Genomic DNA, 22,387 nt, shown 5'->3' on the forward strand with positions numbered 1-22,387 from the left:
CAGTGTATTTTAGTGGTATATAAAACAAATCTATAGATAGATGGAGTTTGGCTACAAGACATTCGTTATTAGGAATAACCCCTTGAGATGTACCATCTCGTTTTCAAGGGGGTCCTCAATGAAATTTATACAATACAAGCACAATTAGACAAAACATTTAACAAAAAACTAAATTAGCAACATGGATAATTCTTTCAAAGGTTAAAGAAAAGCATTACTGTCAATGATAGCATTAAGTAATGAAGCCATAAGACATAATTATAGAGATGTCATTATGGATATGCACAACTGATCCTATAATAAGAAGACAGCGCATTTTTGAACCGGTGGAAAGATGCTATGGATCGAATATATTCACAGGTAGATTATTCCAATCAGAGGGCGCTTTAAACATAAAGGCGTTCTTAGCTATTGACTTGTTACAGTAGCACAGCAACCTGTTCAAAAGCAGATGACGGCCAACTGTATTTTGCCGCTCAATTTTTGGAACTGTATGAATCTGGTAAAAAGGGAAATATAAGAGAATATGAAGGTATATAGACAACACAGTACTCCATTCACCGGATGATTCACCAGATGTCGGTGCACTAAATATACTACAGCATGGGTGGCAGAGTGGTAAGAAATGTTTGCATGTGACCAAAAGTCAAATTCCCACCAGGGCTGCTTTGTGCTCTGAGAAAATTTATTAAGTTACATTTTCACTCAAGAGGGCAGCCAACCGCCAGTAAGTGCTGTTGGAATTGTCCATTGTGGCGGCATAAGCTGATAACTACCTCCATCTAGTGGTTACATCTAGTAACTACACTGAGAGGTACCGAGTATACTGAATATTATTTTCAGTCTATTTTCAAGTACCACCTGAAAAATCTGAACGGTAACTCATCATTTGTACCGTGTACCAAGCAACACCGACAAACACACAAGAATTGCAAGTTTGTATTGTGTCTATTATATCTGTCGACACAAGAAGTATATACAGAATTTTCAGGACTCACCTGTTAGATTGAGCAAACTGGACAGGAGGCCGACTCTTAAGCACATGAAGGGAATGTGGGCGAGGCTGTGAAATGGTCTGAGTAGAGGAGGGGTCCGGGTTAGTTTCAGGCTCTGAAACCCCCCGGAAGTCCATATACTGGCCGTTATCTGTAGGAGGCTGAAGGTAAAACGAGATTAAGTTGGAATTAATGGGTCAAATGTCCGGGCTTCTGTCAGACTACATCAAGAAAAAAAATACCACTTATTTTATTCCAGGACACTGGTACTATTAACACAAGTCTGTGCATTACATATTCAAATGAACCACATACCACAGAGAGAGGGTCAGTGGAGGAAGTGTTGGTGGTGGTGGATGAGGAGGAGGGGTTAGATGTCTTCTGGAAGCCCAGGTCCAGAGTGGCCAGAGGTGGGGAGGAGACGGTCCTCTTCAGTGTCTGAATCTCACTGTGGGGGTTAGACGAACGAAGACAAGAAAGGACACGGTCAGAAAACACCACATGACTCTTATTAGTGAAGAAGTGAGTCAGAAAGACATACGTCTTCCATCCAAAAGTAGTGGTAGAGCAGTTATGTAAAATGCCTCAACAATTTCGGATGGTGGTAAAGCAAATCTTTCTGAATCTTAATTATTCCACATGGAATGAAAATAGACTCCACTACTGTATCAGAACAGAGTTTCCTCTGTAAGTCAGTGCAGCGCTTCGGGGAAACTGGTTCTACCTCACGGCCGGTTTTGGTCACAGTTATGTTAATAACGTGTACTGAAGTGCTGAATACATATGCAGATTTTCATGGATGCTTCTATTTATTTCTTTCTCTAGTGGTATTGGTAAATGGTTCTCTTGTAATGGCATATGATTGTTATGAATAGGTGAAACCGTGTCAGCAGCACCATAGCATACTAACAGTGAACATAATAAGACATATAGCACAACTCTCGGCAGTGTCTTAGCCATTTTTACATTCTGACTGATTCACTTTTATACAAGCACATTATTAGCACACACATGCACTCGGGCACTCACCTCTGCAGTTTCTTGATCTGCTCAGCGAGGCTCTGCTTCTCATTGCTGAGGAGGCTTATCTGGTATTCCAACTCTTGGACAACTTCTGTCTGCTGCTATAGAGGGACAAGAAGATTTTAGACACTTTAATACACCAGCTGAAGAGTGTGTTCTCCAATAAGTCAAAACTATTCATTAATTGGTAATATCGCAGACTTTATTGAAATAACTTTTCAATTAGTTCCACAGCCTTTTACTGAAACAATGTGAATGTAGAAGGGGCCATTACGTTTTTCATCATTCAAGCTCAGTGGACCGCCTCCAGTTCGTTGCTGTAACGAGTCAAAGCAATTGACCTTCGGGGGGAAACTGCCGCTGCCTCTCAACGAGTGTGTAAATGCACATTTTCAGTTAAAGAAAGAGAGCAAAAAGGGCTGCGTGTCTATGATAATGGAGTGCCCATCTCTGCTTTGGAATAGCAACAATTTTGTGATCGCAAAGCTCTTGATGCAGCCAAAAGGAAAATACCTGACTGATTGCCAAAGAATCCAACATTGATGGATGGATGGATAGTTCAGCTCATGAAGAACTGTATACCCCTGAATAAAACCCATACATGTACATACACACCAACCTGATGTGAGAGGTCAAGCTTTTTTGGGGGATCTTGGGCAATGCAGTTTCCTGGAAGATCGGCAAAATCCACCCCTACTGACACATCAGCCATGTCCCGGGGAGAAGGGAGAGGGGTACCACAGTTCCTGTAGAGATGTAACAGGTCGGGGGGTTTGGGGATGTTGAGGCCGACATCATCCCACAACTCAAAGTCCTGCAAATACATAAAAACAAAAACAAATGAATAAACTATTTGTGGCGGACGGGTGTGTGTGTCCTCTGAATAGACAAAGCAGGAATTCATGCAGGCTCAGAACAGGACAGCTGATCCCAGTTGTTGAATTTATTTATGGTCACATGACCCTACCACAGCTTAGACCAGTGCCCTGAAGCTCACAAGTCTGATACCTCCTATTTCGAATAGGAATCATACACTTTGTATTAAGAAGCAGTCAGAAATAAATGACTACAATTTTTTTATTCCATTCAGATATTTGTCATTCAGCCAGAAAAATCTTTACCTGATCATCATTTTCATCGGAGAAAGTGATGGATGAGAGTTTGTGTTCATTTTTTAATAAATATTCATTTACAAGGAAGTTTAAGGCTCTTTTCTCCAGTGGGCGTATAGGCTCCTGAGGTAGAGAGGAAAGAGAAGCTGTGAAATGACTCACTCAAAGTCTAGCAGTAACATCATCACAGGGTTTAAAGGAACACATTTCATCTCCTGAGTCATTTGAAAAAGGAAAGGAATTCACAAATCTTTTAACACTTAAAAATCTCCCACCTGAATTTCAGGACTTGACTTGAAGTTTTTTCTCTCGTGAGAGGGACCTTCGCTCTCTGAGAAATTGAGAAGATTTTAGATGAGTTTGAAAGGATGCTGAGTGTTATTCATCTAGTGGAATTCTCTTAGAAATAAAAAGAGTGAAAGCTGTAACAAAAGAGGGTTCAGGTGGAGAAGAAGTTAAAAGTACGCCACACCTGCTGCCTGAGTCAAGTTGGCGCGCAGAGCCTGAATGGTCTCCTTTGCTTTCCGTAGTTCAAACTCCAGCACTGGACAGGAAGTGACAACACACACACACACACAGGAAATGCATCCAACCAAAGACAGGGAACAAACAAATAAAACAAAAGATGGGCATGAAAAACAAAACAACCACACGAAAGATTGTAAGAGTCATAAAAAAAAAAAAAAAAAAAGGGGTACATGCAAATCATGGGTCTAAGGAACGCATGCAGCAGAGGATCATGGTAAAGCCGGCTCGATGATAGTCTGTTTGACCAGTGTGTGTAATGCATTGAGACACGTCTCAATGGTAGGATTTCCTGCCCTCGTTTGCCTCCCATTAACAGCACTGATGTGACCGACTTCAAAAATGGGAGTCCAAAGCTACTTCAATGGTAGCTGAGGTGAACAGATCTATTCAAGCTACCTAAATGTAGCCTTGATAATCTAGGAGCTGTCTGACAAAGGATGTTTTCCAGGCAAATACCTTACTAACAAGTAATTCATAATTTGGTTTCAAGTCACTCAAGGGACAGCCAATGCTCAGGTTGTTACTTCTTCTAAGCCAAAAAAATAGGCCGTCATACTATGAACAACCCAATCTAAGGTATAAAACTCAAGAGTCAAAATGTAATTTAGAATATGGTATGTTACTGTTTTAGGCAAAGAAAAACAACAACAAAAAAAGCAACATATTCATTATCAAATGAGCAAGCTGTTTCTGACGTCTTATACAATCAGAGGCAGTACACATTTGGAAAGAATTGTTGATTTGTACATTGAAGTTTGAAAAGGTTAAACTAACTCTGAATAAAGAAAGAGAACACACAGTATTCTTAGACACGTTAGATTAAAAAACACACGCAAAAAGTAAGAAGCGATGGAGCAGGAAAACTATGTTGCATAGCTGTGCACTGAAAATCTGCCATCTGATGTGATCCTGTTGATGTCCCCGAATCTGTCTCCTAACGTCCAGGATTGCGGGTCAACAGGTGTTGTAGGTTTCATACTAAGTATGAAAAGTGTAAATGCTCATCAATCTTTAAGGCTTTTCTGTAAGGTCATTGTCAAGTTTCAGTTTCCACAACTTTGAGAATATTATATTTTTGCAAAGAGAGCTGCCAGCAACACATTAGTTGGACTTTTATGACCAAATTCACCCACTCTGACTCCATCATCCCTAACCTGTCCAGCAGATCAAGAGTGCACAGGATGCAAGCGCAACAAATGGAAAACCAAGAACTGAATAACGGGGAGAAGGTTTATATAAAAAAAAAAAAAAAAAAAAAAAAAAAAGCTAGTCTGGATGGAGTGACTTGTCCAGTATTGGTCACTGGGGTTTGATCAACGTCAGGAGGAAGTCATGAAAACCCAGAGTCAGACAGCTGGGGGCAGGCATCTTGGCAAGAAGAACAGTTTCAGGGGATGAGAGTGGGGGTGGGTGAAGAGGGAGGAGAAAGGGGGGCGGAAGGTGCCAATTTGGAGAGTAATAGTAATTTTTGAAAAGATGCATATTTTGTCGTTGGGAGCATGGAACCAATATCTCTGCTGCATGGTTTTAAATGTGCCCTTACAATGCATTAATGTACCGTGTGTCAGTATGTTCTTATAGAGATGTTAAAAGCCCCAAACCATAACAAAACTAGCTCCCTGTTCACAGTTTAAACTTAAGACTCTTAAAGAAATGGTATCCTTTTTCTACTCTAATAATGCAATATGTATATTAAATTATAGACATGTAAAAAAACATTTTACAAGACAGGAAGACACTCTAGTTTTCATGCTTAGCACTGATGTACAATAGGACAAAACAATCTAATGTCAAAGAAAGAAAACATAAATAATAAAGTATGCCACAGTTTGTGCACAATTCCATTCTGCAGTTATGGATTGGGGCTTTTCCAGACTAAGCTGGTAATGGATAATGTTAACTATTATTACTATTATTAACCACCTGTACTATGGCATAATGTGCAGGGCTAAAAAGTAATTATAAAATAGAAAGATGAAAACAGGAGGCAGATTAAGTTAATCCAATTATCCCTGCATGACAGCACTGTCCCGTCATCACACAATATCGGAGTGAAAACCAACAAGCTGCTCATAACCAAGCAGCTGCTCTTAAAACCAGCGCTTTGTGATGAGGCGCCATCGGCGTCAGACTCGACTGTTAATGTATATGTGGCAAAAGCTATGTAATGGTGTGTCACGACAGAGCCACAGGGGGGACGGGGATGTGATTCCAAACTATTTTGAGACAGGTGCCGCACCAAAACTACCACAGACTGACTCCACAGTGTGAGAGCTGATGGGAAGAGGCACGAACACCTCCACCAAGTTAAAGAGAGAAACATACAGCATGTTGGAAGTGGGACATGTTGACAAGTTTTTGAAAAAAAACATGTCTTCCTAAAAACAGTGCGATTGCGTAAAAACACGACGGTAAAAACCACTCTTGTTTAGTGTGGATTCTGACATCAAATGTGTTAAAATACCTATGCTCATTATTTTGTCATCACTATTAAAGCAGCTCACATACAGCAGTGCCACTGTGACAACATCAGAATGAATCTATATTTAACTTTTGTGGTGGCTTGGGTTACCCTGACATCACTATTATACAGGCTGTGATGCAGCCGTTATTGTCTCTTTCTACGCCATCCTCCCGTTCCGTCACTGCCTATTCTCCTAATTTTGTTACGTCCCCGTGTTAAGCCGGGCCTCTGGCAGTACGGTTCATCTCACCTGCCAGTCGCTCGTCCGACTCTCGGTTGCCGTCATCTGAGTAACGGGCAAAGTCCAGAGAGTCCAAGGTGCTGATGCTGTTTGCTCGATCTGAACAGAGACACAAAGACAACAGTGAGACAAGTCTACAATCCACACAACTAGATGAGTCCACTGTTAAACATGTGACAGGAATGCACTGATGCTGAAGAAAGGTTCCTTTATACATGCTCCTCTCTGAAGGACACAACGGTAGCCCCACTGCGGTAGGGATTTAGTATTTTGCTTGAGGACTCTTAACCAGGCTGGAAGCATGCTAACACTTGGCTCTAGTTCAGCGCTGGTGACTAACCAATGGGCCCGCTCTTCGACCAAACAGATGGAACCTTTGTTAAATTCAGCTAAAAGCAGAGACCTTTAAAAACTATGTGGGAAGGTTATACTTTAGCCAGGAAACATATGAGTCACTGCACATGTGGGAAAACAAATCAATCATGAAATTTTCACTTTGCTAAGACCTTTACTTTATGGAAACACCCATTTCAAAACTAACAGTAGGTATTGTTCACTCGAAGAGCAGATGAAGCTGACACATAAGCATACTTGTGCTCCTATTTCACTGAGGTAGGCAGGCCTGGTAGCTTAGCCGATGGTGTTAGCTTTCCTCCACCTCAGAACAAGTGCAAGATTGGACTATTTGTTCTCCGATACCTCTGATACAGTGGAAGGTCAAGCCAAATGTAGCTTGTAGACTAGCTGCTGTGCTTTGACATATAAGACTTCAGGCTTTTGAGTCACATTAAAAAAAAAGTTGGTTCTTTCTCAATTAGCTGTCATGCATTAGTGAACTTGATATTTCTGGGCTTGACCTGAGAGTACTGTGTTTTGTCTCGGTGGGATGATCGGGTGCTGAGAAATGCAACGCAGAGTTGCTCAAAAATGCAGTTCCTGAAATGGCCACTTGAGGCCCTTTTAAATTATATTAAGGCTTAAAGTTAGGCCTAATTGAGTGCACGGTTGCTTTGAGTGCCTTAGCAGGTCGCTGACTGCTAGCTGTCTGATCTTCTGTGTCAACCGGCCGCCGACGATCCACCTCTTAGCCTATTTTTGCAGTCCACGAGATAGACTGTCATCACAGCCAAGACGGCGACGGCCGGCGCCCCCCACTTTGAGCTTCACAACGCCACTGTGTGTGTGTGTGTGTGTGTGTGTGTCACATGTTCAAATGTATGTCACACTCTCATTACTGTGACCGCACAGTGAGTGTGCTTCTGATCTGGCTGAGAGTGTGACAATGTGTGCGTGTCATTGTTCCGTCTTGCTGACGTCAGGTCAGGTTAACCCCTCTTTCTATGGAGAACGCTTCCAGCTGTCATTACTTCCTGATAATGTTTGAGGATTCCAGCCACCTGCTGTAGGCAGCTGGAATCTATTTGGTGAATTAGTGTTTGTATGAATGCGTCTGTGAGGGAGAAAATTAACCTGTAATTCCACAAAGTCAAGGAGCATGCACATATGTGGGCCAAAATTGCACAAAACAAGTATTTCTTCCTGGCTAACTATTTGGTTCTGTGCCTGTGGCGTGTATTGTCTTGTCTGTGATGGATCTGACACTTGAGACTGTCACCTCTTCATTGCAATCCTGCCGGGCAGCTTGATCAATTGGTGACAGGGAAAGGAGCAAGAGTTTGATTCGAGAACAAAGAGATACAATTAAAAAGAGCGGATACACACACAGAGAGACAAGAGAAGATGGATGGCCACAGGGTAGCCCACAAGCTCCTTTAATGGAAAGGATGCTCTGGTTTAAAAGGATGGCTCTAGTTTAAAACCACACTAATCCTACGTGTAAATGAACTGGGCTATATATTAGCAAATATGAATTCCATAGTTAATAGTAGACTAGGTGATCAATTGGTGTGACTACACAGTGACATGAGTTTATGTGGAATATTTAGTATGCTGTGCCAACTCACAATGAAAAAGGTACCAAACAATAATAACCCACATTGTGATCTGCTCCACTGCTAAGAAATATGCACATATAACTCTTTCAAATGGACAGAACCACCTGCATTCATTCGCACACATACACACACACAGTGTAATGAAAGGCAGAGAGTAATGAACAGGCAGCCAGTCTGTGCAGGTCCAGAACTACATGAAGCTAAGCAAACACTCCACAAATATCATTAATCGCCTTCTCACACACACAATACCAACCCCCTGCCCCAGACGGAGAGTGCATGTCAGTTTGGGCCAACTAATAGGCAGTGCTACTGAGGAAGAGGTACACATGGCAGGATTGTTTCAACAGCCTGACAGTGGCGTGTGTTTGACCTGGATTGCCTTTGTGCCGACTTTACAGATTTGTAACAGGAGAGAAGACATAAATAGTGGTTACAAACAGAGCCTAGAACTTTTTATGTGAAGCTACAATGTGGCCTATTTGAAGTAGCAGATGGTAAGGGCCTGCAACTACAACTTTACTTTTGGATTCATGTTCAGAGAGCCGCTTTCTGGTGTCCCATACTTATGTGAAAAAACAACACCAACTTCCTAAATGTGACAGCTTACCGTCAACCTCGCACGTGGCAATTTAAATGACTTGCATGCTCAAAAGCTCCTTGCATCAAAGGAGCAAACAACGACCTGACTTGCCATTCATGCTCCCTTGCTGCAAATTAGCAAGGTGGTGAAAGATGCCTTGTTGTGTCATGTGGCTTAGAGCAACAGCTGCAGAGATGATGATGCTTGTAACACAGTCATCATCCATTCACATGCTTATTGCAATGAACTGCTTATAGCTTACTGTCACTGGGTGTGTGGATACTTTCAGGCTAAGCATAAACAAGCCTTAAGCCTCCTGAGACACCAGGTGTGTTGTCCATTGCTACTGCATCTAAATGAGAGAGAAATAAATCTTCTAGTTATAAAACCAGACCATCTCTTTTTTTCAGCATTTATTTATATATGCTGTTGTTCCCTCCGCTGGAAAGCTGCCAAATGTTTATACAATGAAAATGTATCATCTGGCCTTGTTGCTGATCCAAAACAGTCAAAGTTACAAATGCAGTACTGTGTCGTGAGATACTGTAAACATTGTGAGCCATTCGGAAACTAAAACACTGATTTGATTATTGCAGGCTTTATTTATTTGTGCATGTCACCATGGTTACAATTTGCATAGCATATTTGTTTAAGTGTCCAGACTCTTCAGTCACCACATCATACTGCAGGTTATTCCCACACAGAAGTCCTGTAAGGTGATGAGGGTGCTACAGATATACACCCTTGATCAATAAACCGAAGTGACAAGTGTATTTCCCTACAGAGCTCAAAGCATTTGCATGATTATTATAGGACTGTCATAGACTCATCCATCTCGTCCGGCTAGATAGTGCGATGTAGCAGAACAGCATTCCTGTGATGATGTAGTCTGAATGTCAGCCAGCACAGCTGACCCTCGAAACCCGCTTGTTGACTGCGGGCCCTCGACCAGAAGGGCAGGTGCAGCAGGCGGTTATCTCATGATCTATTGGCTTCCGACGCTAGTGTTTTAAAATAACGCAAGGTAGCCAGTGGGCTATCTCTGTACAATGCAGCATTAAATACAGAGCTAGCCGACAGCTACGTGACTAGCACTGGGAGCAGCCGACGTTACTTACTCAGCGGTCCTCCAGGTCCGAGTACCTGATCTTTGGCAGGCGGAGTGCCGCTCTGACGCTCGAAGTTGCCAGGGTTAGAGAAATAATCCCTCAGCCTCGGAAGCTCTCTGCCTGCTTCCAACAGTTCTGTGTGAAACTCCAGGGCCGTGAGGATGTATTGGTCCCGTAATAGCTGTGCAGCAATACCGTCCACCGATATCCGTGTCTCGGTGGTGCCTGCCATAGCGGTGGTGGCCGCGATCGAGACCGAGCCCTCACCACTGGGGCTCGTCCGGTTGCTAGACAGCAGAAGTGTCGGAGGCTCGGCGTCCGCAGGCGGAGAGAAAGGATTACTTGGCGGCGGCCCTGGCGCCCCATCACTGGGACCTCTCTCTGTGTCAACTGTTTCATTGGGTCGCCGTTCAGCCTCCTCCTCAGAATCACTGAGATTGAACGGGTTGACCGACGCCATTTTTGCACTATAAGGATTCTTAGCAAGCTAAGCTAGCTAAGCTAACCAGAACCGCTTCTTCCTGAATGGATATCAAGCTAGCGATCATAGGTGGCTTTGACAAGGGGGGAGGAATGCCAAGCTATGAATGGCCAAATTTGACCCACAGCCCGCCTATTTTATGGGATAGTAGAACATGATTGGATAATAGCGAGACAGAAAGGAAAACTGGGCAGGGCACATTTGACAGCTGGTAGCTGCAAGCTAATGTGTTATCAAAGAACCACAAGCTGTGATAATATCATTTGCTAGTGAAACTGCACTATAACACATATAGATTGACAATTAAACTCAACGTAATATTTTTTCATTTTGATAAATAGCGTTTTAAAAATATTCGTAGAAAGCTCGCTGGAAACATTTTGTTTAACTACAGTACCCACAATTCAGCTGCAAAGTATAAACTTCCGACGTACATACGTCACCGTAAAACCTCAAAGTCACAACAAGGAAGTGAATGCTCATGTTACCTGAATGTCTTGTACTAATCTTCTTAGAAAGAAGGACGGTTGGGTGTGTTGGAGGGCGCATTTAAAGATTACGTTGATCTTGTTCCGCACAATAGATCTGTCGCGTTCTCTCGACATCTCCGAAGATAACATGGAATCTAAATCCTGTGAATGGGCTGTAGTTACTTAGATACTTCTGATCTCCTATTCATTCATTAACGAGCCAGCGCTCCTCGTTGTTGTGTGCAGATTCCACTGACAAGGTACAGGTAATACTCTTTGTATGGCCAAAGATGTGATTGCTTTTCAAAGTCACTCTCTTGTAAAAAATAAAATAAAACAAGTTGTAATGACTGCTGGCCCAGTGAGTGATTTACTATTTGAATGAACTAAATATAATGTCTGCTCATTGGTTAATAGCATATGGTGACAGAAGGATTAACCTAGCCATTAAGCAGTCTTTACGTGGCACAAACTATGGCTTAACCTGGCTATGTAACAGTGAACCTTTCTAATACCTCCTTTTCCATTTGAAATAACATTTTAATCCTGATCTATATAGTATAATATGTATGTCTGTCCATATTTGCCTCAGTCATTTTTATTCTGTCTTTTCTTTCCCCCCCCCCCCCCCCCATGGTTGCTCTGCAGACCCAGCTCGGTGCTGAGGAAAATGAGGATGATCACCTTCCTCCTGGTTGGACTAATAGTCCACGTGGTCTTCTTCCTCTCTATCTTTGACATCTACTTCACCTCTCCCCTGGTCCATGGCATGACACCCCAGGTCACACCCCTGGCACCCCCTGCGTCCAGACTGGTGTTAGTGGTGGGCGATGGTCTCCGAGCAGACAGTCTCTTCACAGTCCTCCCGAACGGCTCGTCCAGGGCCCCGTACTTGAGGTTTGGAAACTGAAACGGAGCATTGAGCTCTGACGTGGTGTGTTTTTGTGTGTATTAATTAATCCAGAACAGGAAACGGTGTGTATATATCTGCAATTTGTTTTTGTTTATGTGTGTGTAATTGCTATTGTTGGTCTTTTCTTTTCATTCTTTGTTCTTAACTCCTGAGTAACTGGTGTGTGTGTGTGTGTATGTGCACATCTGTGTGTGTTTCCCAATATCAGGAGTGTGATTGAGGAGAAGGGTACCTGGGGTGTGTCACACACACGTGTGCCCACTGAGTCTCGTCCCGGTCATGTTGCTCTCATTGCTGGCTTCTATGAGGATGTTAGTGCTATTGCCAAAGGTAGGTGTGTATGTTGATACAGAAAAGGCTATGTGGAAGACAAATTAATTGGAGCTTTTGACACTATAGGTGACTACTGCTGTTTGTCTGTTTGTGAGTGCAAGGTCATTGACCTGTTTATGTGTGTTTTTTCTTTAGGTTGGAAGGAGAATCCTGTAGAGTTTGACTCCGTGTTTAATGAGACCCGACACACCTGGAGCTGGGGCAGCCCTGATATTCTGCCAATGTTTGCTAAAGGTACACAAACACACACACAGATGCACACACACTTACATGACCCACACAATCAGGACAACCAACCTAATCAGTATAAAAGCAAAAGGTCACAGATTAAGACTGTATCAAAAATCTGGAATTTGTGCTTCACAACTCATCTCTTTTATTCCTCACTGCTGACATGTTTTGATTTTTTTTTTTAATTTCTTGTAATGGAGCTCATTTTGTGCTGTGGTTTTGCCAGGTGCCAGTGGAGACCATGTGTATACCCACACATACCCAGCAGCGGAGGAGGACTTTGCCTCCACAGATGCCTCCAGGCTGGACACCTGGGTGTTCACTCAAGTCAAAGTATGGTAGTGGAATTACTCACTATAACGATGCATGTTGTGATACATCTGTTGATAGTAACCACTGAATAAGTCATAGGGTTTTTAGATCATTTGCTTGTGCAAAGCTTATACTTTCCACTTTTATATTCATTGTCGCATAATGCAGCAAGGTGCATTTTCATGTCGCAAAATGTGATTCCACGTTGAGTCATTACAATGGATTGTAGCAAGGCTGCAACAAGCTTTATTGGAAAATAGTGATTGTGAGGATTGCACATTGCCATCTTGAATAAATCTAACTGTGTTTGCTTTTCTTTCTGCTCTAGTCATTCTTTCAGTCAGCAAAGTCTAACTCCAGCCTGAGGGCCAGTCTGCTTGAGGATGAGAATATCTTCTTCCTGCATCTGCTGGGCCTCGACACAAACGGACACGCTCACAGACCAATGTCACAGTAAGAGACGTGTTCATACGATTTTCATTTTTTGATTTCACTCTGTATGACATTAAATTAAATTAGCAAAGTAGCCTTAATTTAAGTTGTGGTATCTTTATCTTTCATTTGTCTTTTGTCTAGGGAGTACCTGGAAAATATTGGTCTCGTAGACACCGGTGTCGCTGAACTGGTGTCTATGGTAGAAGACTTCTTTGGTCATGATGGAAGAACGGCCTATGTGTTCACCTCTGACCATGGCATGACAAACTGGGGTAAGACTCTTGTTTCTGTGTGTGTGTGTGTGCCTTTTTACCGTATACAATGAAACACAATCAAGTCTTCACTGGAGTCTTTTCTATCATCTGTCGATGTGTGTGCATGTGTCTCTAGGTTCACACGGTGCAGGTCATCCCTCTGAGACACTCACCCCTTTAGTGGTGTGGGGAGCCGGAGTTCACAGTGCCCACAAAGTCACTGAACCACAACCATACACTGATGGCTTCCTACAAGGTGCTCAACTCATGTACTACAGGTTTCTAAGCTTAAATTTAGGAACCAGGTTCTCCTACATCCGCTAAAGACAATTATTTTTATTTTCAGGCATTTTGTATTTTATTTGTAATAAAAACATTAATGTTTACACTATATGTTTTATTGACATTGTTTTTATGCCTACTGGTTTTCTCAGATTGGAAACTGGAGCATCTTCGAAGAGTTGACGTCAATCAGGTTAGGCCCATGGCCACTTTTTGATAAGATACTTTGACATATATATTATAAGGTGATACAACACAACAAAAGATATTAAATTATATATTTTTGTCATTGTTTTCTGCAGGCAGACATCGCTCCCCTCATGGCTTCTCTCATTGGTGTCCCCTTTCCTGTTAACTCAGTTGTAAGTCCAGAGATAAACTAAGAACAAAGGAAATAGTTTTGTGATTTTCTTAGAAAGTTCTTTGCAAGTGCTCACCGTATCATTAAAGTTGTCGAAAATTGATATTCAGAGTACACTCCAGTGCCTGTGACAATCAGTTGTGTAACTGAAATGATGTGTCCACACATCTTCATCTTCACCTTTTTATGTGTCTGTGTCTCTTCAGGGTGTGTTACCTCTTCTCTACCTTAACAACAGTGACCACTTCAAGGCGGAAAGCATGTACACGAATGCTATTCAAGTACTAGAGCAGTACAAGGTATGACAGCATCCAGCTCTTCTATTTCTGACATGTTGGTATATTACAAAGGCCAAGAAAACAATCATTTGTAGCTTCAATGTTGAACTTAAATAAATATAAAATGGTAAAAAAGTATTATTAATATTATCAGTTGGAATTGTACTACTATGTTGGTATTACTAGATATCTCCAGTACTATTTATTTGATTTACAATAATAACTTCAAAATGATAGCTATGAACATTTCATTTTTTTAAGGTTTAAAGTGTGATAAAGCTATTGCTGCACATATCTTATAATACAGTCATTTGGTTATATATATATATATATATATATACATCTCTGGTGACTGAGCTATATATATTTTTGTAGATAAAAATGACCCAGAAAAAGGAGACAACCTTGTCTTTTCTCTTCACCCCATACCAGTAAGTACAATTAGTGAGTTAATGACTTGTAATAGCTGTGAATTAGGTTTCAAATGTTGAAGTACTCTGTTGCTGGCCCACGCTTTATCCGGTCAACATATTTCCGACCACAATCAAATACAATTTCACACACTCTTTATTGCTCTGTCTCACTGTTTTCCAGACCTCTGACTGAGTCAAAGCAATCAGAATTCATCCACAAGGCTAAAATACTGATTCAGCTGGAGAAGTATGAAGATACTGTGAGTATTTGGAAATGACTGTATGTAGCTTGTAGGTAAATTAACAGTTGCACAAGTGAGTCAAAGTTAACCACTTAAATACATTAAGCTGGTGTTGTAACAAGGTGTTCACATGTACAACATTTAGCACTTATGGTACGTTCGAGGACTATGTAGTGACCGATGTTGTTGAATAATACTCAGCTGATGTTGTGGTAGAAAGTTAGCCACTATTATGCCTAACGCCTCTGGAACCAGCTAACATGTGGTAATTTCTGTCTACATGAACAAACCTTTTGTGTTTTTTTTGTCATCCGGAGTTTCTTTTTGTTACGTTACATTTCTTGCTGATTCATCTTCTCCATGACATTTGATTTTGCTGAAGTTCTCCCTTTCATTTCCCCTCGTCCGCCTCTTGTCAGATTTCCCTGTGCCGGTCTCTGATAGGCCATGCTCTGGAGGGCCTGGCCTACTACCACACATATGATAGGTTCTTTCTGGGTTGTAGTGTGGTGCTGGGATTTGTAGGCTGGACCTCATATGTAGTCCTAGTCATACTGAAGACTCATGCCAACCTCAACAGACGCCCCAGTCTCCTCCAACAGGTTAGGGCATACACTATAATCCCTCTTTCTTTGCCTCTAAGATTCCTTCCACCAAGACAAGTTTCGGAAATGAATGTCTTGTGAAATTACATTATTGGTGTTGCTCCTGTGTATGTGTGCAGATTCCCGGCCATGCCTTGGTGAGGCTGTGTTTGTGTGTGACAGTGGTGATCACTGTGTTCCTGCTTATCCAAAGGAGCCCCGTTACCTACTATGTGTACTGCCTGCTGCCTGTCCCTTTATGGTACTCTGTCCTTAAAGAGTGAGTAACGCACACATTTGAGAGAATGTAAAATAAAAAAAAACATAGAACACACCTGCACACTTACATCACAGACTAATGAAACAAATGGGAAAAGTTCATGCAAGCTGTTTTCTGAGAGTGGTGGAGTATTACCACACGTAGACACATGATGTCAGCAAATATCAAAAAGGCATCGTTGAAGAACTCAGAAAAAAAAAAAAAAAAAGCAGCTTTTTATTCTCACACACACATGTTGGTGAATGTGCGGCACAGCTTCAGTGAGGTGTTAATTTGATCCTTTGATGTGGTGTTGTATGCATTCATGGTTCTCCTCTGTAAATGGATGAAAGGACAGCCCGTGCAGTTTTCTTTTGTGTCTCCCTTTTACCACAGAAAAATAATATTCTAATTCTGATCCATTTCAGGTCTGGAACTCTGACAGATTTAATTCGCTCGGCTCCCTCTCTGCCACTGTCGAAGTGTTTTGGCTATTTTGTGCTGGTGTCGTTTGGGATCGAGCTACTGGTAGGAGTCTAGTGTACAGTCAGTCATATTTCTGCTACAGCACACTGGTGCTGTGTTACTTATCAGCCTTGAGTTCACCACCACATACAGTACGTATTACAAAGTGGTCACAATGTATTGGGCTCATTGTGTTTAGAAGAAGTTACTCTGTAACATGGATGACAGTTTAACTTTTCCGCCCCCAGGTGGTGAGTTTCTTCCATCGCGCCATGCTTACTGTGGGCCTGGCTATCCTCTCTCTCTGGCCCTTCCTGTCGGGACTTTATGTCAAGGCCAAGGTAACTACGCTTTAGATCACCGTTTCAGCAGCCACGGTACTAAACACAAAGAAAAGGCATGGTATTTGAATAATTCCACACATGAACGGGTACAGAAAAGGAAGTGTTCTGAAGGTTTGGGAATGCAAGGTACAGCTTCTTAGAAATGAGCAGCAACATGTCATGCTTACAGAAGTTGTTTTTTTTTAAAGAAATCTGACTTTGCACTTTGTCTACTGTCAGATAAAGCCTTAAATTATGAGACCACGTACAGTATCTAACTATATGAACTAATTGTCTCTCTTCCTGTGTAGTTCCGTTCGGTGAGCTGGTGTGTGGGCTGTCTGTGTTTGGCTGCTTTCCCCCTGATGCCTGTTGTGGGCAGAGAGCCTAATATACACCTGGTGTGAGTTGTTTCCTCTATTTGCTTACATTTATCAGAAAGTTTACCACAATGTCACGCCATGGCTAAACTCACAAACCAGATTAAGTTCAGTCACTTACAAGTAAATATTTGTTTATCTCTATACTTAAACATCATCACATAGTGGCGACATTTGTTTGCTAGAAATCATTTAGAGATGGGCATTGTTGTTGGAATCAATATCGCAATATTAATACAAATAACTTTCCTTTGTCAATATATACGTATATCAAAATTTGGAGGATGACAAAGCTTCATCTAGAGCCGTAGAACTACTACACATACAACTGCTTTCACAAGCTTATAAGGCATGTCCATAACAGACACACTGAATATGATATGTGAAATCAGAGTCAGAGAATCTTAACAGCAGCATCTTTATTCAGCACGCATGTGCAAAATGAAGTCGGGAGCATGTCTGTAATAATAACTTCATATATGATGTTTGTTTGCGCAGTACCTTTGCAGGTCTACTCGCTATCTTCACTTCAGCCTGTTACCTCTGGTCATCCAGACGGAGAGCAACACTGCACCTGAGTGACAGACAGCAGTTTGTCACCCAGGTACCTGCAGTACATATCATGTTGTGTGTGTGTGTGTCTATCATTGTGTTTGTGTCACTGCATTTTCTAAAAATAATTGATTTTGTGCCAAACTATACAGATGCTCCATGTGGCGGTGTGCGCGTACATTCCATCCCTCACACACTCCAGCCTGCAGCAGAAACAGGGCCTGCCACTTTTTAATCAGATCATCAGCTGGACCACACTAGGTAGGTAGGTGTGAGTGAGCAGAGGATACTTGCGATCATGTTCACACCATATCATTTCATAAAGAGATTATAATCCTGTTCATTTTGTATTTATTTAAACATTTTAAAGATCGATCAGATATAATTTAAACTATTTTAGTCCTGGGTTTGAATTCAACCCGCTCCCCCATAGCTGTATCTAGTCCCCTCTCCTCCTTTCCTGTCTTTTGTCCTGACTAACCAATAAAGACAAAAAGACAGAGAATTATCTTTTAAAACAATAAAAGTGGCCTGCTGTATTACATGCCCCTCAAGCTGTAAGACCCAGCACATCTCCCCTGTCTTTTCTCAGCATCTTCTATGCTCGTTCCATTGTTGAGCTCAACGCGTCTTTTCCACCGACTCCTCAGCATATTCCTCTCTCTCACGGGCACATACCTACTGCTCAGCACTGGGTAAGGCAAGCAATTTCACACACACACACACACACACACACTTCCTGCAGCTGCACTAACGCGTCAAATTGCACCTTGTGTGGAGTTTTATAATCACAGCAAAGCTACAATATTATAAAATTTCGAAAATGTGTGTTTTCTCCCTCCCAGGTCAGAGGCATTGTTCCCCCCTGTGTTATCTTGGTTGATGTTTGTGTGGATCAACATTGAACAGGAAGCTATGCTTGCTCAGGGTGTCTCTGGCAGACAAGAGGTAAAACCCTTAAGTGTGTGCTTCCATACTTAGATTTTGAAGAGCAGCATCACATGTTGTCGGCTGTATACAACACCGACAACCACGTTTCCTGTTGGCATGTACTGTTTGATCTTGTACAGGCATATGTTCATATCGATTTTATTCAAAAATACATTCTGGAGCCTCTACTTATGGACTACTGGAGCGTTATGGTGACATTTATTTACTCACTTTATTGGTATTTTCTTAATCAAAGAAACAAGGAATCGCTACTCATGATAACATTCTGTAATCTGTGAAGTAGGCTTGCCTAAATCTCTATATAATGTACACAAGATGTCAGTACTGACTGATGTCATCGTATGTTTGGGTGTGTCTATGAATGTGTGTGACTGGGTGTGTATGCACATCTGTGTGGGCATGCTTTTGTGTGTGTATTTTCTTTCAGCTCTCCACAATTGATTTCTCCGCAAACATTGACATCGCCAAGATCCGACAACTGAAGTTGGATGACATCAGGAGATCGTATTTTTTTGTATCCGTGTTGCAACAGTGACATTAGCTGAAGCACAAAGACAAATTACCTTTCTTGCACCAGTGTATTTGGAAGTAGTGATTCTGTCTCATTGTAGTCAGCAGTTGTTGTTCAGCCCAAACTATATCCAATTAGATAATCGTTTCGGAAAGTTAGGATTAAATTGTTGGATGTGTGAAGTGCGCAATCTTTCCTTGACTATTTATTTTCTACAGGTATTTTTTATAATAACAGCTTTCTTCGGCACAGGGAACATAGCTTCCATTAACAGGTATATACGTTTTTTTTATTTATATATAGATATATATATATATTTGTGTATGGAAAATGGCAGGAAGTTGTGTTAATGGGGGGGGGGGGGGGGGGGGGGTATATGCATGGTTCATGGTTTTGATGATATGTGCTTTTTGAGTGTCGGCAGTTGAATACAGGAAGGAAATATGTGACTCTTGAAAAAGCAGTTAACTCACTTTCTGTGTGTTATGTGCATTGTTTAGACAACAGAGTCTCTTGTGTAGTGCATGCTTGTGTACTTTATCCGAGGTTGCCAGCATTGTGCCGTAGTCATGCTGTACTTTTAATTAATTAATTGAGCCGTATTCCCTAAACAGATTTGTGCTCTGAATAAGTTGTTTTTTCTGCACTCACATCCTCTGCTTCTTTCTCCATTTTTCTAGTTTTGACCCAGCGTCTGTTTATTGTTTCCTCACTGTCTTCAACCCCTTCATCATGGGAGGGCTGATGATGTGGAAGGTACCATAAAACTTTGTTTCTATGGTATTATAACCATATTAGTCATAATCTATAGATATATATATATGTCTGGGAAATATGCTTAAATACGTTTCAACCTCAATGAATTCTATTTCTCTGGACTTCCTCATTAAATCTTAAATGTCTTGTCCTTTGTTCCTCCAGGTTATCATTCCATTCATAATAGTAATGTGCACCTTTGAGACCATCCAAGTTGTAACACAGCTCTCCTCAAGAAGGTAACTTCTTGTCGCAGCCTTCAAAATATGATACTCGACTCATCTGTTCAGTCACAAACTTCTGTTTTTCAACTTCTCTGGTGGTTGGCGGACTGACAACCAGTACACATAAACCACGTCTGCTCTTGGTATCAGATACAATTTGACTTTTAAACACACCAACACTATACGCTGTTTTCAGAGATCTGAAACCACGAGTCGGTTAAAATAGCTCAATGTGTTTGTTTTTTCTGTGCTTCGCTGTGTGTGTGTGTGAAGAGGATGTCAATCTACTGTCTGTGCTATACGTGAAGTATTTTTGTAGTTGTGTATGTTTTTAATATGAAAGGTCTTGCTTTTAACGCTTTCCTCTGTTCTGTTTCTTATTTTTCCTTTCCAGTTTGTTCCTCATTGTCCTGGTCATCTCCGACTTGATGGCTCTGGTAAGGTTGTGTGAAATGTTGAAGTTGAGTGTTGGGTTAAAGATGCACTGGGATGTTGTTTTTCCTGTAAAGTACAATATACAGTATACTAATTTGTAACTCCTTCGTCCTCTCCTCAGCACTTTTTCTTCCTAGTGCAGGACGACGGCAGCTGGTTGGACATTGGCACAAGGTAGGTTAACTTGGAAATACACGGTTCGAAGTCTGTTATTAGTTACTGATTAATAACTTTACACACACCGTCTTTCCGCCTTTTCTTGTGCCTTCCATCATCTCTTTAAGGCTATCTGTGATGCATACAGTGACATATAAACACGTTGAAGTTATTTCTCTGTCTCTTTCAGCATTAGCCATTACGTGATAGTCATGTCCATGACCATCTTCCTGATGTTGCTCAGTGTGGTCACACACATTCTCACCTCACAAAGACTCATTCTGTGGAGACCCAAGATGCACTTCCCCTAAATAGACGTGTTTGTGTGTGCATGCACACATTCTAGTTGAACACAATATTTGGTTTTTATTTAGATTTTGTAAAGATATTTTTCATCTAGCGTTTGCCCCTTAAGCCAGATTTTTGTTGTATAAAATATAGGATATTGTTTTAGGACTCAATATAGTGTATAGTACTGTGCAAAAGTCTCACACCACTTGGCTAAATTGTTGTTGAGTTTTGGAAACCCCCTCTTATATATATTCTACTCTCTCATCTGTGACATAGATAATTACTCAGGTGTACTTTCTCAGATATCTTCTCAACAGTCGTGGTCTACCTTGTATTAATATAGAATAAACACTTGTGGTCTAAGACTTTTGCACAGTACTGTTTTCACCGTATTGTCTTGTACACTCAGTCTCTGTTCCAAAGTCATTGTTTTTACATTAATGATTGATGAATTGACTAAGAACACTTGAATATTTAACTGTACATTGTACCTTTGCCAAGCGTGCTGATTTATGATCCACTCAAGAAAGGTAACTTGATAACTCCATTAACATTATTTCCTGTGAAGCTGCGTAAAACACATCCTTGTTGAGAAGGAATGGGGAGTTATTTTAATTTATTTTAAGTACTGTATTTTTCTAGTCAAACTGAGGCAGTGAAATGGAAACGGGAATTTCCATCAAGTGACCTGTGTGTTGCATTGACTGCAACCAATAACAGGATTACATTTGGTGTCAGTAAAGGTCATGTGCTCTTTGTTTGTACATCAGTTTACACTGTAACCCTAGGGTGGGCTTAGAAACTCAAGATGGGAAAGTAAAGACTAAAACATTCTTGTAATGCTGCTAAACAACTGTAGTCCAGATGCTCATATAGCTCCCAGTAGCTTGAGAACCCAGTGGCCAGCACTGGGATTGTGGTTGCGTTTGAAAATGTGTAAATGCTTGTATTGTAAATAAGAACATTGGGATGTGGTGCTTTGGTTAGAATGTTTTAATAAAAAAATACAACTTTGTTTTTCAAATCAACCCATAAGACGGTACTAAGGACAAAAAGATTACACATTAGCTGCAATGTACTGACTAAACTCATGTATGCATTCCAAAGCTATTACTGAGAAAATAGTTCCACCTTGCTTTGTGGTCAGGGTAGTTACAAGGGGGTTTCCTCTACTGTTCTCTGTTGGGAAATGCAGTGAGGTGTTTTCTGAATATGGTTATAAATAACAGGTCGATAAATTTCAGCTCCATTGGAGACTCCAATGCCTGCAAAGTCACCCCTTCAGTTGAGCACAAGCTGTAGTTGCAGTAAATGCTTCTTAACTAAGTGCTTGCTGATCGACAATAGAAAACACATCTGTTAACATTACAGTCATTTAGCAGACGCTTTTATCCAAAGCGACTTACAATTCAGATTCTATCACATTTCTACACCGTAGGCACAGCTACGGGAGCAATTTTGGGGTTAAGTGTCTTGCTCAAGGAC

At 41.3% G+C, this 22,387-nt stretch overlaps 2 protein-coding genes across 8 annotated transcripts in view; one reads left to right on the plus strand and one right to left on the minus strand.

Moving 5' to 3' along the window:
* relch (RAB11 binding and LisH domain, coiled-coil and HEAT repeat containing) overlaps positions 1–10,557 on the minus strand; it is a 29,736-nt gene extending 19,179 nt beyond the window's left edge. For 5 of the 6 annotated variants that reach the window (XR_012949400.1, XM_076080216.1, XM_076080217.1 and 2 more), the window contains exons 1-9: positions 10,020–10,557; positions 6,373–6,462; positions 3,603–3,674; positions 3,406–3,461; positions 3,140–3,253; positions 2,638–2,832; positions 2,025–2,119; positions 1,311–1,443; positions 999–1,156 (exon numbers count right to left, since the gene is read on the minus strand). Coding sequence is in view for 5 of the 6 variants with exons in the window: in XM_076080216.1 (XP_075936331.1) it covers positions 999–1,156; positions 1,311–1,443; positions 2,025–2,119; positions 2,638–2,832; positions 3,140–3,253; positions 3,406–3,461; positions 3,603–3,674; positions 6,373–6,462; positions 10,020–10,470 (1,364 nt within the window). In the remaining variant the exon portion in view is untranslated. The remainder of the gene's footprint in view (positions 1–998; positions 1,157–1,310; positions 1,444–2,024; positions 2,120–2,637; positions 2,833–3,139; positions 3,254–3,405; positions 3,462–3,602; positions 3,675–6,372; positions 6,463–10,019) is intronic. The other variant, XM_076080215.1, reaches the window with a different exon arrangement.
* On the plus strand, positions 10,513–21,930 carry pign (phosphatidylinositol glycan anchor biosynthesis, class N). 2 transcript variants are annotated; one of them, XM_076080219.1, is made up of 29 exons: positions 10,513–11,227; positions 11,610–11,858; positions 12,083–12,204; positions 12,343–12,441; positions 12,665–12,771; positions 13,079–13,203; positions 13,327–13,457; positions 13,576–13,695; positions 13,874–13,914; positions 14,024–14,083; positions 14,289–14,381; positions 14,736–14,791; positions 14,955–15,033; positions 15,435–15,617; positions 15,740–15,879; positions 16,287–16,386; positions 16,572–16,664; positions 16,958–17,049; positions 17,525–17,630; positions 17,731–17,839; positions 18,171–18,273; positions 18,424–18,526; positions 18,957–19,043; positions 19,259–19,314; positions 19,721–19,796; positions 19,962–20,035; positions 20,415–20,457; positions 20,577–20,629; positions 20,802–21,930. In XM_076080219.1, the coding sequence occupies exons 2-29, from the start codon at positions 11,632–11,634 to the stop codon at positions 20,920–20,922; spliced, it is 2,799 nt and encodes a 932-aa protein (XP_075936334.1). In that variant the 5' UTR covers positions 10,513–11,227; positions 11,610–11,631; the 3' UTR covers positions 20,923–21,930. The 2 variants fall into 2 exon arrangements, with proteins under 2 accessions (XP_075936334.1, XP_075936333.1); XM_076080218.1 differs by having other exon boundaries at positions 10,513–11,221.
* Positions 21,931–22,387: the final 457 nt, after the last annotated feature.

Source organism: Anarhichas minor, unplaced genomic scaffold (assembly GCF_050575085.1).
Source record: "Anarhichas minor isolate MPS153535 unplaced genomic scaffold, ASM5057508v1 ptg000074l, whole genome shotgun sequence".
Lineage (NCBI taxonomy): Eukaryota > Metazoa > Chordata > Actinopteri > Perciformes > Anarhichadidae > Anarhichas > Anarhichas minor.